At 38.9% G+C, this 14,288-nt stretch overlaps 1 protein-coding gene across 1 annotated transcript; it reads right to left on the bottom strand.

Moving 5' to 3' along the window:
- Positions 1-9,308: 9,308 nt before the first annotated feature.
- LOC147352817 (olfactory receptor 4C3D-like) lies at positions 9,309-11,746 on the bottom strand. Its single transcript, XM_086361040.1, has 2 exons — positions 10,826-11,746; positions 9,309-9,350 (listed from the first exon to the last, which is right to left on the bottom strand). The coding sequence occupies exons 1-2, from the start codon at positions 11,744-11,746 to the stop codon at positions 9,309-9,311; spliced, it is 963 nt and encodes a 320-aa protein (XP_086217166.1).
- Positions 11,747-14,288: the final 2,542 nt, after the last annotated feature.

Below are 14,288 nucleotides of genomic sequence, written 5' to 3'. Positions count from 1 at the left end.
CTTCCCAAGCTACTTGTTTTGCTTTAAAGATGAGTGGAGACCCAATTACCTACAGTAACACTTTCTCTGGGTGAAAGTTACTATGACTTTGTAGATATATAAATTGCTTTTGGAATGCTTCCAGAGGGAGTGGACTTGATTCCTAAACAACCTTTCTTGGTTTCACCACCCCCTCCCTGAGCAAATCATCAGCATCACCCTCAGCACCAACACAAACACCATCCCTGTGGACAGAGCTATTCACTAATACATATATATATATATGTTGTATTTTTATTTGTATGTGTGATCCAAATTATTGATTTCATTAAACAATTAGAATTATTAACTCACCAAAACAGAAAGAAAAAACACTATTAAAAGTCTTTCTCAAAAGTAAGTAGCAGAAAAATAAAGTTAAAGAAAATTATTATAAGTGGAAAGTAGAAATACACATAATACACATAAAGGCACACACATAGAAAACTTTATGGACAAAGGAAAACATAAAATTTGTCTAAAACTCTCCTCTACATACTAGATGCTCCTGTTCCTCCTTTTTCTAAGAAATGTTTCTGAAATGCACTCTTTCATTCACTCATCTCATGATCTGGATTTTAAGTCAAGATAAAAATTGTTGATTACTTAAGACTCTTCCTCCTGAGGCTTTAATGTGTTTATACAGAAAAAACAGGTGAACTACTGACACTTTTTAAATATACTTGTCACCTTATATAAGTGATTCGATTATTTCAATGATTTCAAATTTGTAGTTCCAGTTAATAAAAGCACCTTTAATACTTAAATAAGTTGTTAAAACTGCCTCCTCAAAAACTTAATCTCATGTTACCTCATGTTAGTGACCTCCAAAAGACAATCACCTGTGGTCCCAGGAAGTAGAATGCACAGACTGTACAAGTAGACATTCTGGGATCATGTCAGGACAGCCAAAACCATTGTCCCCGTCTAGGATGCTGCTAAAGCAAACTTTTCTCTAGGAATCATAACACGTTAGTTTCATCACAGCAAATTCAGGCATTCTGCTAAGTCACTTCAGTCACGTCCGACTCTGTGCGACCCCATAGATGGCAGCCCACCAGGCTCCGCCATCCCTGGGATTCTCCAGGCAAGAACACTGGAGTGGGTTGCCATTTCCTTCTCCAATGCGTGAAAGTGAAAAGTGAAAGTGAAGTTGCTCAGTCGTGTCCGACCCTTAGCATAGACTGCAGCCTACCAGGCTCCTCTGTCCATGGGATTTTCCAGGTAAGAGTACTGGAGTGGGGTGCCATTGCCTTCTCCGAAAGTTTCATCACAGCAAATTCAGGCATGGAGGCAAGTAAATCAGGACTACATTTGATGCAAGACATCTGATCAACTAATAAGGAATCATTTTGATAGGACCAGTAGTTCTAATGATTTTGAGAAATATTTAAAACAGGTGATCTAAGTGGCCAATGACTTATATAGGTAAACACTCTTGTGGATGGTTGCTGCTGCTGCTAAGTCATTTCAGTCGTGTCCGACTCTGTGCAACCCCATAGATGGCAGCCCACCAGCCTTCCCTGTCCCTGGGATTCTCCAGGCAAGAATACTGGAGTGGGTTGCCATTTCCTTCTCCAATGCATGAAAGTGAAAAGTGAAAGTGAAGTCGCTCAGTCATGTCCGACTCTGTGGGACCCCATGGGCTGCAGCCTACCAGGCTCCTCTGTCCATGGGATTTTCCAGGCAAGAGTACTGGAGTGGGGTGCCATTGCCTTCTCCACTTGTGGATGGTAGAGGAATTCAAATTTCATCTAAATAGGAAAGGTTGTGAAAAAGACATCCAGCTAAGCTGTTTACAAAATCATGGAAATAAGCCTGTCACTTAGGTATATTTGAGTTTAATTTGTAAACACTTTCCAGTCCACATCTTAGAAGATATATCATCATTGAGATGTTCTCCTTTGGGTAATAGAACTGGGCTAAAAGAGATCAAAGTGCTATTTTCAAATGACACAGAATTTCAAAATGTGTAGACTTTCATCATTTCAACTGCATCCCTTTGAGGTTGTTTCTACTGACTGAGGTACTAATCACCATACCAGTGAGTTCCCATCCACCCCTGCAATGACCCCCTTTTTCCAGAGGCAGAGCTTCCCTGGACCTAGGCCAAGCTGATACTCTATATGTACAAAGTTAGATCATATTATAATAGTAACCATTCATTTATTCAACAGGTAAACTCTCTTCTTGAATATAAGAAAGTCCACACAATGATTCATTTGCCTGATATTATAGATGAATAAAAGTTAATAAAACTTGTTCTTGGCCACCTAATTGGTACCAGGACTGAATGTTTATATCATGTAGTCTGGTGCTTTCTATTCTTTCAATATTATTATTAATGCTGCATCACATCTAACTAAAGGACAGTTTCCTTTATAAAGGATTTAAAAATGTACCTCAGGTTTGAAAAATAATAACCAAATTATTTCTCAATGCATGCATGATGCTAAGTCATTTCAGTCCTAACCAATTTTTCAAGGCCACGGGGACTGCAGCAGCCCAGCTCATTTGTCCATGGGATTCTCCAGGCAAGAATACTGGTGTGGGTCTCCATGCCCTCCTCTAAGGGATCTTCCTGACCCACGGATCAAATCCACGTCGCCTATGTCTCTTTCATTTGCAGGCGTGTTATTTACCACTAGTGCCACCGGGTAAACTCTTATCAGTGCACAATGATTAGTATTAGCATGTGACATACTTTCAATTTAGAAATATTTAGGGTTATAGCCTTCATTATTTTTCTAACATCATTTGTAGTAAATATCAATTTACAACACATTTCACAACAGATTACAACTTGTCCCTTAATGTAGTTAGCCACTTAATGAAGTCTCCCGAGAAGGAGGAGCATCTGAATTTTACTGAGTATGATTCTTGAAGGTGATGGGTCATGTTCCGTGTTTGGATGATCTTTACTATATTTCTAAAGTTACTCCATGATCTTACCTAATGGCTTAGAGACAAGTTAGTGATTTTTTTTTCTTTCACTATTAATCCCAGATGTGCTTTCTTAGATATTTTGCTCCTTAATTTTCTCTGCCTTGAAAAGAGTAATACCACAAATATACCAGCTATTAAGTTGATTTGTGTATATCTGTGCATTATAGCCAAAAAATACTAAGAAATATTCAACTCCCAAGGAATAAGTTTTGCTTTGTTGGGAGAGATATTTCCTCTATTTCAAATGCATGTTTTTAAATAACCTACTTCTTTTTCAAAAGGAAGATGTATAATGCAGTTATTTAAACTTGGATCAAACTGAAAATCTGTCTTTACTTCAAATAACTACACAAATATATATTTAATTCTTGTCTCTGGCATCACCCTCTTATAAATATATATATTTTAAATCTTACCCATTACTAACAAACTTAAACTTTTAGTTTAGGTGTTTACTTGCTTTTTACCTATCTAATCCACACTGGAACTTTAGTTCCATACAAAAGAACTTTTTTTTGTGTGTATTTAATGTTGTATACCAGCTCCCATAAGTCTCTGGCCCATTGTAGGCACCAAACCATATATATATATATATATATATATATATATATATATATATATATATATTCATATATAATAAGTAAAGTAAGTTACAATTACCTGCACTGAATAGAGTAGAACATAGAGCCACTTTTTCCACTAATAATTGTGTACACTACAGAATAGCAATGGGAGAGCTCTATGGAGATGCACCTATTTAGTTCTTCAAGGTGCTACCTTCTACTCAAACAGAATATCAATTTCCTTGCTGATTGAGCTGCTTATTTTTCCTTAAATACATCTTTCACCCAAGTGTCACTTCCTTTGAAACTCAAACACTTGAATTTCATTTCCTGAGCCTATTTCATCCCATTTATCATGATGCACAGGAAGGGAATATATCTGCAGAAAAAATCATCAGGTGGATTTTCATTAACACCAGAAGAGTCTACAGAGTATAAATAATCTAGGAAATGAAGGTAAGCAGGGAGATGAAGGAAAAAAAATACCTCCCACTGAGAATAATGTCTCAATGACACTCTTCACAATGTGGCCAATGATCAGATAAGTGCTTAGCTATTTTTCACTTCATGATATCAAGGAGAATTGATAAGTGAGAAGAGTAGAGGAAGTAAAGACTAAAAGACCTGATAATGTTGTCTAACTTCACTGAATCACATTTTCCTCCTGTATAAAATGGAGTGAAGACCTCTCTAATAATACTTGCTGCTACATGATGTAAAGAACCTATCAAAGTGTATGCATCATACACGCCTCCAACAGTTGTACACTCATTCCACTCACTTAATGCCTAATATTTTTATGGAATTAAAAGTTCAGATTAAACCAAAATATCCTTACATAACAGATCCAAACATTGCTTATGCCATTATTTTTAGTGAAAAACATATTTACTACTTTTTTTTTTTTAAGTATCAGAAATAAGCAGACGACAGTTGGTTCTTAGGGGAGATTCGTGGTGATGGAGCAACGGATCATCTAAACAAGCATTAAACTTACAAACCATCAAGACTATCCACTGACAATGCCAGAATGCTTTGCATTTCCACTTCAGTTCTTATACTTTGATAGATGCTGTTTGCAAATAATAATTTATACATCATTAACCTCCTCGCCCTTCCATTGAGTCCCAGGTATAGCCTCTAAGACGTAATCATTGGCCTGAGTTTCCCTCTCCAAATCCTCTGTTTGATCTTAGCATAGAAACCACACTTATTTAGTGCTATTCCCATCCTTACCCCCAGAACACTATCCTCTCTTCTGTAAAAATCATTAGACAAAATGAACCACATAGCATTTAGTCGAGATTCTGTTGAAATGTTTAATTCTCATCAGAATTACAAATTGGATAATTTTATTTTATTTTTAATATGCTGCTGCTAAGTCGCTTCAGGCATGTCTGACTCTGTGCGACCCCATAGATGGCAGCCCACCAGGCTCCCCCGTCCCTGGGATTCTCCAGGCAAGAACACTGGAGTGGGTTGCCATTTCCTTCTCCAGTGCATGAAAGTGAAAGGTGAAAGTGAAGTCGCTCAGTCGTGTTCAACTCCTAGCGACCGCATGGACTGCAGCCCACCAGGCCCCTCTGTCCATGGGATTTTCCAGGCCAAGAGTACTCGAGTGGGGTGCCATTGCCTTCTCCGTATTTTGTTTAATATAATTATTTTTTTGATTTTAATTGAAGATTTATTACTTTACAATATTGTATTGGTTTTTAGATTAAATACTGATGATATGTTTTAGACCTAGACTTTGTTGGAAAATGTTTGGTTTCTTATGAACTGGAGACATTTAGTGCGGGTGGCTGTGACCAGCCCATTTAGCACGGGCGGCTGCGACCTGCATCTTTAGTGCGGGCGAGAGGAGCCACCCCACATCAGAGGTCAGGGGCAGAAGCGGGAGGACCCCATGCCTGAGAGGAGGCAACCAAGAGGAATTACCCCATGTCCGAGATCAGGAGCAGAGGCCAAGCAGGCTGTGACAGCGCAGAAACAGCCTAGAGGAGCTACCCCATGTCCGAGGCCAGTAGTGGCAACCAGGAGGACCTACCCTGTACCCAAGGCCAGGAGCTGCGGCCGGGAGGAGCAACCCCACTTCCAAGGAGTGGTGGCTGTGCTGGTGCTGGAGGGCCTAGCTATTCCATGTTCAAGGTCAGAAGGGGAGGTGGTGAGGAGATACCCCTCATCCAAGGTAAGGAGCAATGGCTGCAATTTGCTGGAGCAGCCATGAAGAGATACCCCATGTCCAAGGTAAGAGAAACCCAAGTAAGACCGTAAGTGTTGCAAGAGAACATAAGAGGGCAGACACACTGAAACCATAATCACAGAAAACTAGTCAATCTAATCACACTAGGACCACAGCCTTGTCTAACTCAATGAAACTAAGCCATGCCCATGGGGCCACCCAAGACAGGCGGGTCATGGTGGAGAGGTCTGACAGAATGTGATCCACTGGAGAAGGGAATGGCAAACCACTTCAATATTCTTGCATTGAGAACCCCATGAACAGTATGAAAAGTCAAAATGATAGGATACTGAAAGAGGAACTCCCCAGGTCAGTAGGGGCCCAATATCCTACTGGAGATCAGTGGAGAAATAACTCCAGAAAGAATGAAGGGATGGAGACAAAGCAAAAACAATACCCAGTTGTGGATGTGACTGGTGACAGAAGCAAGGTCCGATGCTGTAAAGAGCAATATTGCATAGGAACCTTGAATGTAAGGTCCATGAACCAAGGCAAATTGGAAGTGGTCAAACTGGAGATGGCAAGAGTGAACATTGACATTCTAGGAATCAGCAAATTAAAATGGACTGGAATGGGTGAATTGAACTCAGATTACCATTACATCTACTACTGTGAGCAGGAATCTCTCAGAAGAAATGAAGTAACCATCATGGTCAACAAAAGAGTTCAAAATGCAGTACTTGGGTGCAATCTCAAAAATGATAGAATGACCTCTGTTCATTTCCAAGGCAAACCATTCAATATCACAGTAATCCAAGTCTATGCCCCAACCAGTAACACTGAAGAAGCTGAAGTTGAACGGTTCTATGAAGACCTACAACACCTTTTAGAACTAACACTCAAAAAAAAGATGTCCTTTTCATTACAGGGGACTGAAATGCAAAAGTAGGAAGTCAAGAAACACCTGGAGTAACAGGCAAATTTGGCCTTGGAATACGGAATGAAGCAGGGCAAAGACTAATAGAGTTTTGCCAAGAAAATGCACTGGTCATATCAAACATCCTCTTCTAACAACACAAGAGAAAACTCTACAAATGGACATCATCAGATGCTCAACATGGAAATCAGATTGATTATATTCTTTGCAGTTAAAGATGGAGAAGCTCTATACAGTCAACAAAAACAAGACCAGGAGCTGACTGTGGCTTAGATCATGAACTCCTTATTACCAAATTCAGACTGAAATTGAAGAAAGTAGGGGAAACCACTAGACCATTCAGGTATGACCTAAATCAAATCCCTTATGATTATACAGTGGAAGTGAGAAATAGATTTAAGGGCCTAGATCTGATAGATAGAGTGCCTGATGAACTATGGAATGAAGTTCGTGACATTGTACAGGAGACAGGGATCAAGACCATCCCCATGGAAAAGAAATGCAAAAAAAGCAAAATTGCTCTCTGGGGAGGCCTTACAAATAGCTGTGATAAAGGAGAAGTAAAGGAGAAAAGGAAAGATATAAGCATCTGATTGCAGAGTTCCAAAGAATAGCAAGAAGAGATAAGAAAGCATTCCTCAACATTCAATGCAAAGAAATAGAGGAAAACAACAGAATGGGAAAGACTAGAGATCTCTTCAAAAAAATTAGAGATACCAGGGGAACATTTCATGCAAAGATGGGCTCGATAAAGGACACAAATGGTATAGACCTAACAGAAGCAGAAGATATTAAGAAAAGGTGGCAAGAATGCACAGAAGAACTGTACAAAAAAGATCTTCACGACCCAGAAAATCACGATGGTGTGATCACTGACCTAGAGCCAGACATCCTGGAATGTGAAGTCAAGTGGGCCTTAGAAAGCATCACTATGAAGAAAGCTAGTGGAGGTGATGGAATTCCAGTTGAGCTATTTCAAATCCTGAAAATGATGCTGTGAAAGTGCTGCACTAAATACGCCAGCACAATTGGAAAACTCAGCAGTGGCCACAGGACTGGAAAATGTCAGTTTTCATTTCAATACCAAAGAAAGGCAATGTCAAAGAATGCTCAAACTACCGCACAATTGCACTCATCTTACATGCTAGTAAATTAATGTTCAAAATTCTCCAAGCCAGGCTTCAGCAATATGTGAACCGTGAACTTCCAGATGTTCAAGCTGGTTTTAGAAAAGGCAGAGAAACCAGAGATCAAATTGCCCACATCCTCTGGATCATCAAAAAAGCAAGAGAGTTCCAGAAAAACATTTATTTTTGCTTTATTGACTATGCCAAAGTCTGACTGTGTGGATCACAATAAACTGTGGAAAATTCTGAAAGACATGGGAATACCAGACCACCTGACCTGTCTTTTGAGAAATTTGTATGCAGGTCAGGAAGCAACAGTTAGAACTGGACATGGAACAGCAGACTGGTTCCAAATAGGAAAAGGAGTATGTCAAGGCTGTATATTGTCACTGCACTTATTTAACTTATATGCAGAGCACATCATGAGAAACTCTGGCCTAGAAGAAGCACAAGCTTGAATCAAGTTTGCCAGGAGAAATATCAGTAACCTCAGATATGCAGATGACACCACCCTTATGGCAGAAAGTGAAGAGGAACTAAAAAGCCTCTGGATGAAAGTGAAAGTGGAGAGTGAAAAAGTTGGCTTAAAACTCAACATTCAGGAAATGAATATCATGGCATCTGGTCCCATCACTTCATGAGAAATAGATGGGGAAACAGTGGAAACAGTGTCAGACTTTCTTTTTTTGGGCTCCAAAATCACTGCAGATGGTGACTGCAGCCATGAAATTAAAAGACTCTTACTCCTTGGAAGGAAAGTTATGACCAACTAGATAGCATATTGAAAAGCAGAGATATTACTTTGGCAACAAAGGTCCGTCAAGTCAAGGCTATGGTTTTTCCAGTGGTCATGTACGGATATTAGAGTTGGACTGTGAAGAAAGCTGAGCACCAAAGAATTGATGCTTTTGAACTGTGGTGTTGGAGAAGACTCTTGAGAGTCCCTTGGACTGCACGAAGTTCCAACCAGTTCATTCTGAAGGAGATCAGCCCTGGGATTTCTTTGGAAGGAATGATGCTAAAGCTGAAATTCCAGTACTTTGGCCACCTCATGCGAAGAGTTGACTCATTGGAAAAGACTCTGATGCTGGCAGGGATTGGGGGCAGGAGGAGAAGGGGACGACAGAGGATGAGATTGTTGGATGGCATCACTGACTCGGTGAACGTGAGTCTGTGTGAACTCCGGGAGTTGGTGATGGACAGGAAGGCCTGGTGTGCTGCGATTCATGGGGTCGCAAAGAGTCGGACACGACTGAGCAACTGAACTGAATTGTACTGGAGACAGCACAACTTAGTAAACGTAGTCACACCAGTATGATGCTCTGGTATTACAGTATGTGTAAATTATGGGGAAAAAATGGTTTCAGTTGATCATTGGATTTGAGAAAGTGATATTTCTGAGAAGTAACAGAAGTAACATTTGCTACAAGTGCTGTAGTCAGAGAACTTAAATTTATGAGTTATATAATGTAGGATGACTTTTTTTCCTTCAGATGCATAGAGGAGCATTGCAGACTTGCTATAGTTCATCTTAGCTATTTTATTTTTATGATGGACAATTTTAATACTGGGAAAGTCTGAAATGAATTTTTAGTTTTATAAATGGGAAAATTTATATTAATATATATCACATCATTGCTGATATTATAAATTACTAATAATATTAATATGATATATTATTGAATGTTTATTAATGGGAAAATCTGAAAGAAATTTTTAGTTTTATAAAAGAGACATACTTTGCAATACTATCAACTTGTGGTGCTGTATCTCTGAGACCTTTGCTATGAGGCTGCAGCAATACCAATATGATTTTCTTGAAGGACAAAGTGGATAATTTTGAATTATATAGATAAGAAACTACAGGTAAGTTTCTTATCTATATACCTAAACATAGTATGGACTACTAAGTTTCATTTGAATGAAAGCAAAACTAAGTTTTAAAGTTCTGGTCAGAAGTTCATAGCTGAAAGTTTTGAAAGAAAACTGTATTCTAGCTTTCCTGACACACACTGTGGGATAAAAATGTGTGATTTGATTTCAGTAAATTAATAAATATTCATGGTTTCAATTTGTTTCTTTGTAAAATGGGGATAATGGTAATGGAACCCCCAGTTTACATGGACAAATCAACTGAAGCAAATATCCCTTATAGATAATAGGGGGGGTCATTTAATGTAAATATATGTATTAGACCCACACATAGCTACATATAGTTCCCTTCATAGCTTTGAATCTAATTAAATGACTTTCTGTTGAAACTTGATTTAAAAAAAAATGCTTGCCATTCTTATTTCAAATATTTCCTCAGTCTTCATATGGAGGAAAACATTTCCTTCATATTCAAGGAAAAATGAGCTATAAGGATATTTAAACAAAAAAGAAAAAGCAAATTAAGAGTAATTTCAAAATTTCTGGCCTAAATTATGTGGAAAAAAAATGAAGTAGATTGTGAGTTATTCATTCTCCTTTTGTGGGGCACTTTTCTATTTGTTTTTAGTAAATTCTTATTTCAGAAAAAGAAAATCTGTAGTGATTCTTGCACTTCCCATATGTCTCTTATTCATATATCTATCTGAAAATTTCTATACCAGACTACTTTCTCACAGGCTAAGCATAAATTAAAGAAGTTATGAAATCAGATCCTATGGAAAGCAACTTTCATCCAAGAAATACATATGAAGAATTTAGTAAAGGAGCAGTAAGACTCTGGAGAAAAATTATGCAACCATGATCCACTAGGGGATTAGAGTTCTTTCCCTTGCTTATTTAGAATCTATAAATATCAACATACAAGCCTTGGTAAAGTGCATTAAGAGTTATCAAAAAGACTGAAAAATAACTAGCCATTATCAAATACCCAACAAATGTTAGCTTCTAGTCATTTTTTCAGTGGATGAAATACCTTTTTCTGGGGAGAAATCAGCTTGGAAAATATTTTTAATGGAAATGATCTAAAAATTTTCCTAAATTACTTTCACAATTTACAATAGGTAAAATCTTCCCTATGTATATAATTAATTACTTTCTCAGCCTCAAGGACAGCCTAAGCTACTCTCCTCTTCAACAAACTCCACGTGGCATTTTTCACCTCTGTGTTTCTCACTGTGTAAATGATAGGATTTAACATGGGAGTGATTATTATAAAGAACACACTCACCAACTTGTCCCCAGGGTAAGTGGCCACAGGACGCATGTAACTAAATATACAAGGGACAAAATACAGCACCACTACTGTAAAGTGGGAGCCACATGTGGAGAGGGCTCTGCGCCGTCCTTCAGAACCATGGGATTTCAGGGAGCTCAGAATGACTATGTAGGAGATGAGTAGCATGAAAAAAATGAGCAAGCACATGGCCCCACTGTTGGCTGCCACCACCATTCCAAGTGTGTGTGTGTGACTGCAGGCAATTTCCAAGAGTGAGAAGAAATCACACATGAAGTGGTCCATGACGTTGTGACCACAGAAGGTCAAGTCTACTGTAAAAAGAATCTGTACAGTAGCATGCAGGATCCCCCCAATCAAGGCCACCACAACCAGGAGCTGGCAGAGCCCCTGTTGCATGATGGCTGTGTAGTGCAGAGGCTTGCAGATGGCCACATAGCGGTCATAGGCCATGACGATGAGGACTATAATCTCTGATCCTCCCAGGAAGTGTACCAAAAAGAGTTGAGCCAGGCATCCATGCCAAGAGATGGTTCTCCTCTGGTACAGCAGGTCAATGGCCATTTTGGGGGTTGTGGTAGATGTGTAAAAGGCATCTATGAAGGCCAAATAAGTGAGAAAAAAGTACATTGGAGCAGAAAGTGTGGGGCTGAGGGAGATGGTGATGGCAATGAGCAGATTGGCCACCATGGTAAACAGGAAAATAAGCAGAAAGACAATAAATAGTACTTTCTGCAAATGTGGATTTTGTTTGAGTCCCAAGAGAACAAATTCAGTCACTTTGTTTTGAAGCATAAGAAGATCCATTCAGCATGTAACAGCTTCTTAGGGCCTGAATTACCTAAAAAGTAATAAAAAACAGTACTTGTTAATATTGAAAGGCTTCTGTTCTGAATTTCTGAGAACAAAAACAGTGCAGTCATTGTAAACATGGAGCATGTCTTTGGCATTCTTGCTCAGTATTTCCTTCAAGACTTTCTTACTTCTTCAATGATGGTTTTTATCTCTTCAGACTCCTAGTATCTATCACCTGTAAAATATTGCTAAGGACATTTGATACATGATTTACTGAAAAGCACTGCACTATGTATGTGAGGCAAGCTGGAATCAAGATTGCCGGGATAAACATCAGTGACCTCAGATATACAGATGACAGCACCCTTATGGCAGAAAGTGAAGAGGAACTAAAAAGCCTCTTGATGAAAGTAAAAGAGGAGAGTGAAAAAGTTGGCTTAAAGCTCAACATTCAGAAAACAAAGATCATGGCATCTGGTCCCATCACTTCATGGGAAATAGATGGGGAAACAGTGGAAACAGTATCAGACTTTGTTTTTTGGGCGCTCCAAAATCACTGCAGATGGTGATTGCAGCCATGAAATTAAAAGATACTTACTCCTTGGAAGGAAAGTTATGACCAATCTTGATAGCATATTAAAAAGCAGAGATATTAATTTTCCAACAAAGGTCCATCTAGTCAAGGCTATGGTTTTTCCTGTGGTCATGTATGGATGTGAGACTTGGACTGTGAAGAAAGCTGAGTGCTGAAGAATTGATGCTTTTGAACTGTGGTGTTGGAGAAGACTCTTGAGAGTCCCTTGGACTGCAAGGAGATTCAACCAGTCCATTCTAAAGGAGATCAGTCCTGGGTGTTATTTGGAAGGACTGATGATAAAGCTAAAACTCCAATACTTTGGCCACCTCATGCAAAGAATTGACTCATTGGAAATGTCTCTGATGCTGGGAGGGGTTGGGGGCAGGAGGAGAAGGTGATGACAGAGGATGAGATGGCTGGATAGTATTACCAACTCGATGGACATGAGTTTGGGTGAACTCCGGGAGTTGGTGATGGACAGCGAGGCCTGGCGTGCTGTGATTCATGGGATGGCAAAGAGTCGGAGATGACTGAGGGACTGAACTGAACTGAACTGATGTATGTGAGATCTGGATTTTCACTTTGATTCCTTCTCCATTGGACTTTGCTGCATCATCTCAGTATCTCAAACTTTCAAGCCCTCCTCTGTGTCTATGAGGTTATAAGTTATAATTCTCAGATGTATCTTGTAGGCTCAGAGGTCCTGTGCAAATATAATTCTTTCCTCCATAATAATTTATATTTGAACACTCAGTTTTAACTGTGAAAACAAATACATGGTCAACAATTTTCTATCACAGTGAAGTGTGAGTCGCTCAGTCGTGTCCAACTCTTTGTGACTCCATGGACTATACAGTCCATGAAATTCTCTAGGCCAGAATACTGGAGTGGATAGCCCTTCCCTTCTCCAGGTTATCTTTCCAACCCAGGGATTGAAGCCAGGTCTCCTGCACTACAAGCAGATTCTTTACCAGCTGAGCTACCAGGAAAGCCTCTATCTATCATAAGCAAGTAATTTATGGAAATGTATATAAGTCCTTGGTGACACATCCACCCTGGTACCTATCAGAATACATAAGCTATTCAGGTGTGTTTTTTCTTTCTGGGAACTATAGTGTCTGGCATGATGTCTGCAGTGCCTGAAACCTATTAAGTGATAAGACATGCTTGGTAAATAGTCATTCTCCATGGATAAGAATAACTCTGCTTTTCCAGATTATGGGCTTTCCTGCTGGCTCAGTCAGTAAAGAATCCATCTGCAATGCAAGAGATGGGGGTTTGATCTCTGGGTCGGGAAGATCCCCTGGAGAAGGAAATGGCTACCCACTCCTGTATTCTTGCCTGGGAAATCCCATGAACAGAGGAGCCTGGCAGGCTAGAGTCCATGGGATCACAAGAGTTGGATACAACTTAGTGACTAAACCACCACCACACAGACCAGAAAACTACATGGATTCAAGTGCTGTTGTCCTCTAGCTATGTTTATTATTATTCTTTATGAGAAACATAAATTAATTATTGAAAGGTAGTTGCAGTCTAGGTTTATAATTTCTGGCACACATTATGTGGTAGGTATAAAAATAATTATTGCCTCTTGGAAAGAGCATGTTAGTATATCAAGATAATTATATTATTTTAAGTGATTTTTTTCTCCTTCGAAATTATATTCCACATATAATTTAACATAGTCACCTTCAAAAAATTGATAGTTTCAGTAGACTTGGATTAAAAAAAAAGAACTTGCATAGGTATTCAGTGGAAGAGAATTTGTTAAGAAAAGGAAATCCCTATTTTCAACATTCTAAAAGAAAAAAATATCGAGAACAGAGAGAAATAACATTAATAGATAAGTTATAGAGATAGGTAATACACTATACATACAAACATATTAAGACCAACTAATAGAAACACATATGAAGTATATTACTATATTATATGTATATGTGTATACTGCATGTTCACTCATTCAACAAATAT

This window comes from Bos grunniens, chromosome 19, assembly GCF_055505025.1.
Source record: "Bos grunniens cultivar Pamir isolate PY7600 chromosome 19, Bosgru_T2T1.0, whole genome shotgun sequence".
NCBI classification, from domain to species: Eukaryota; Metazoa; Chordata; class Mammalia; order Artiodactyla; family Bovidae; genus Bos; species Bos grunniens.
The sequence above is the reverse complement of the archived record's forward strand: the minus strand, read 5'-3'. Positions and strand labels throughout refer to the sequence as shown.

What these genes read in the sequence shown, in the direction of transcription:
- LOC147352817 (XM_086361040.1), bottom strand. Translation starts at nt 11,746, where the DNA reads ATGGATCTTCTTATGCTTCAAAACAAAGTGACTGAATTTGTTCTCTTG. An exon ending in GTTTGTTGAAGAGGAGAGTA is followed by an intron (nt 9,351 to 10,825) that starts GCTTAGGCTGTC and finishes AATTCATTTCAG; the next exon opens with ACTTTCCCAGTATTAAAATT.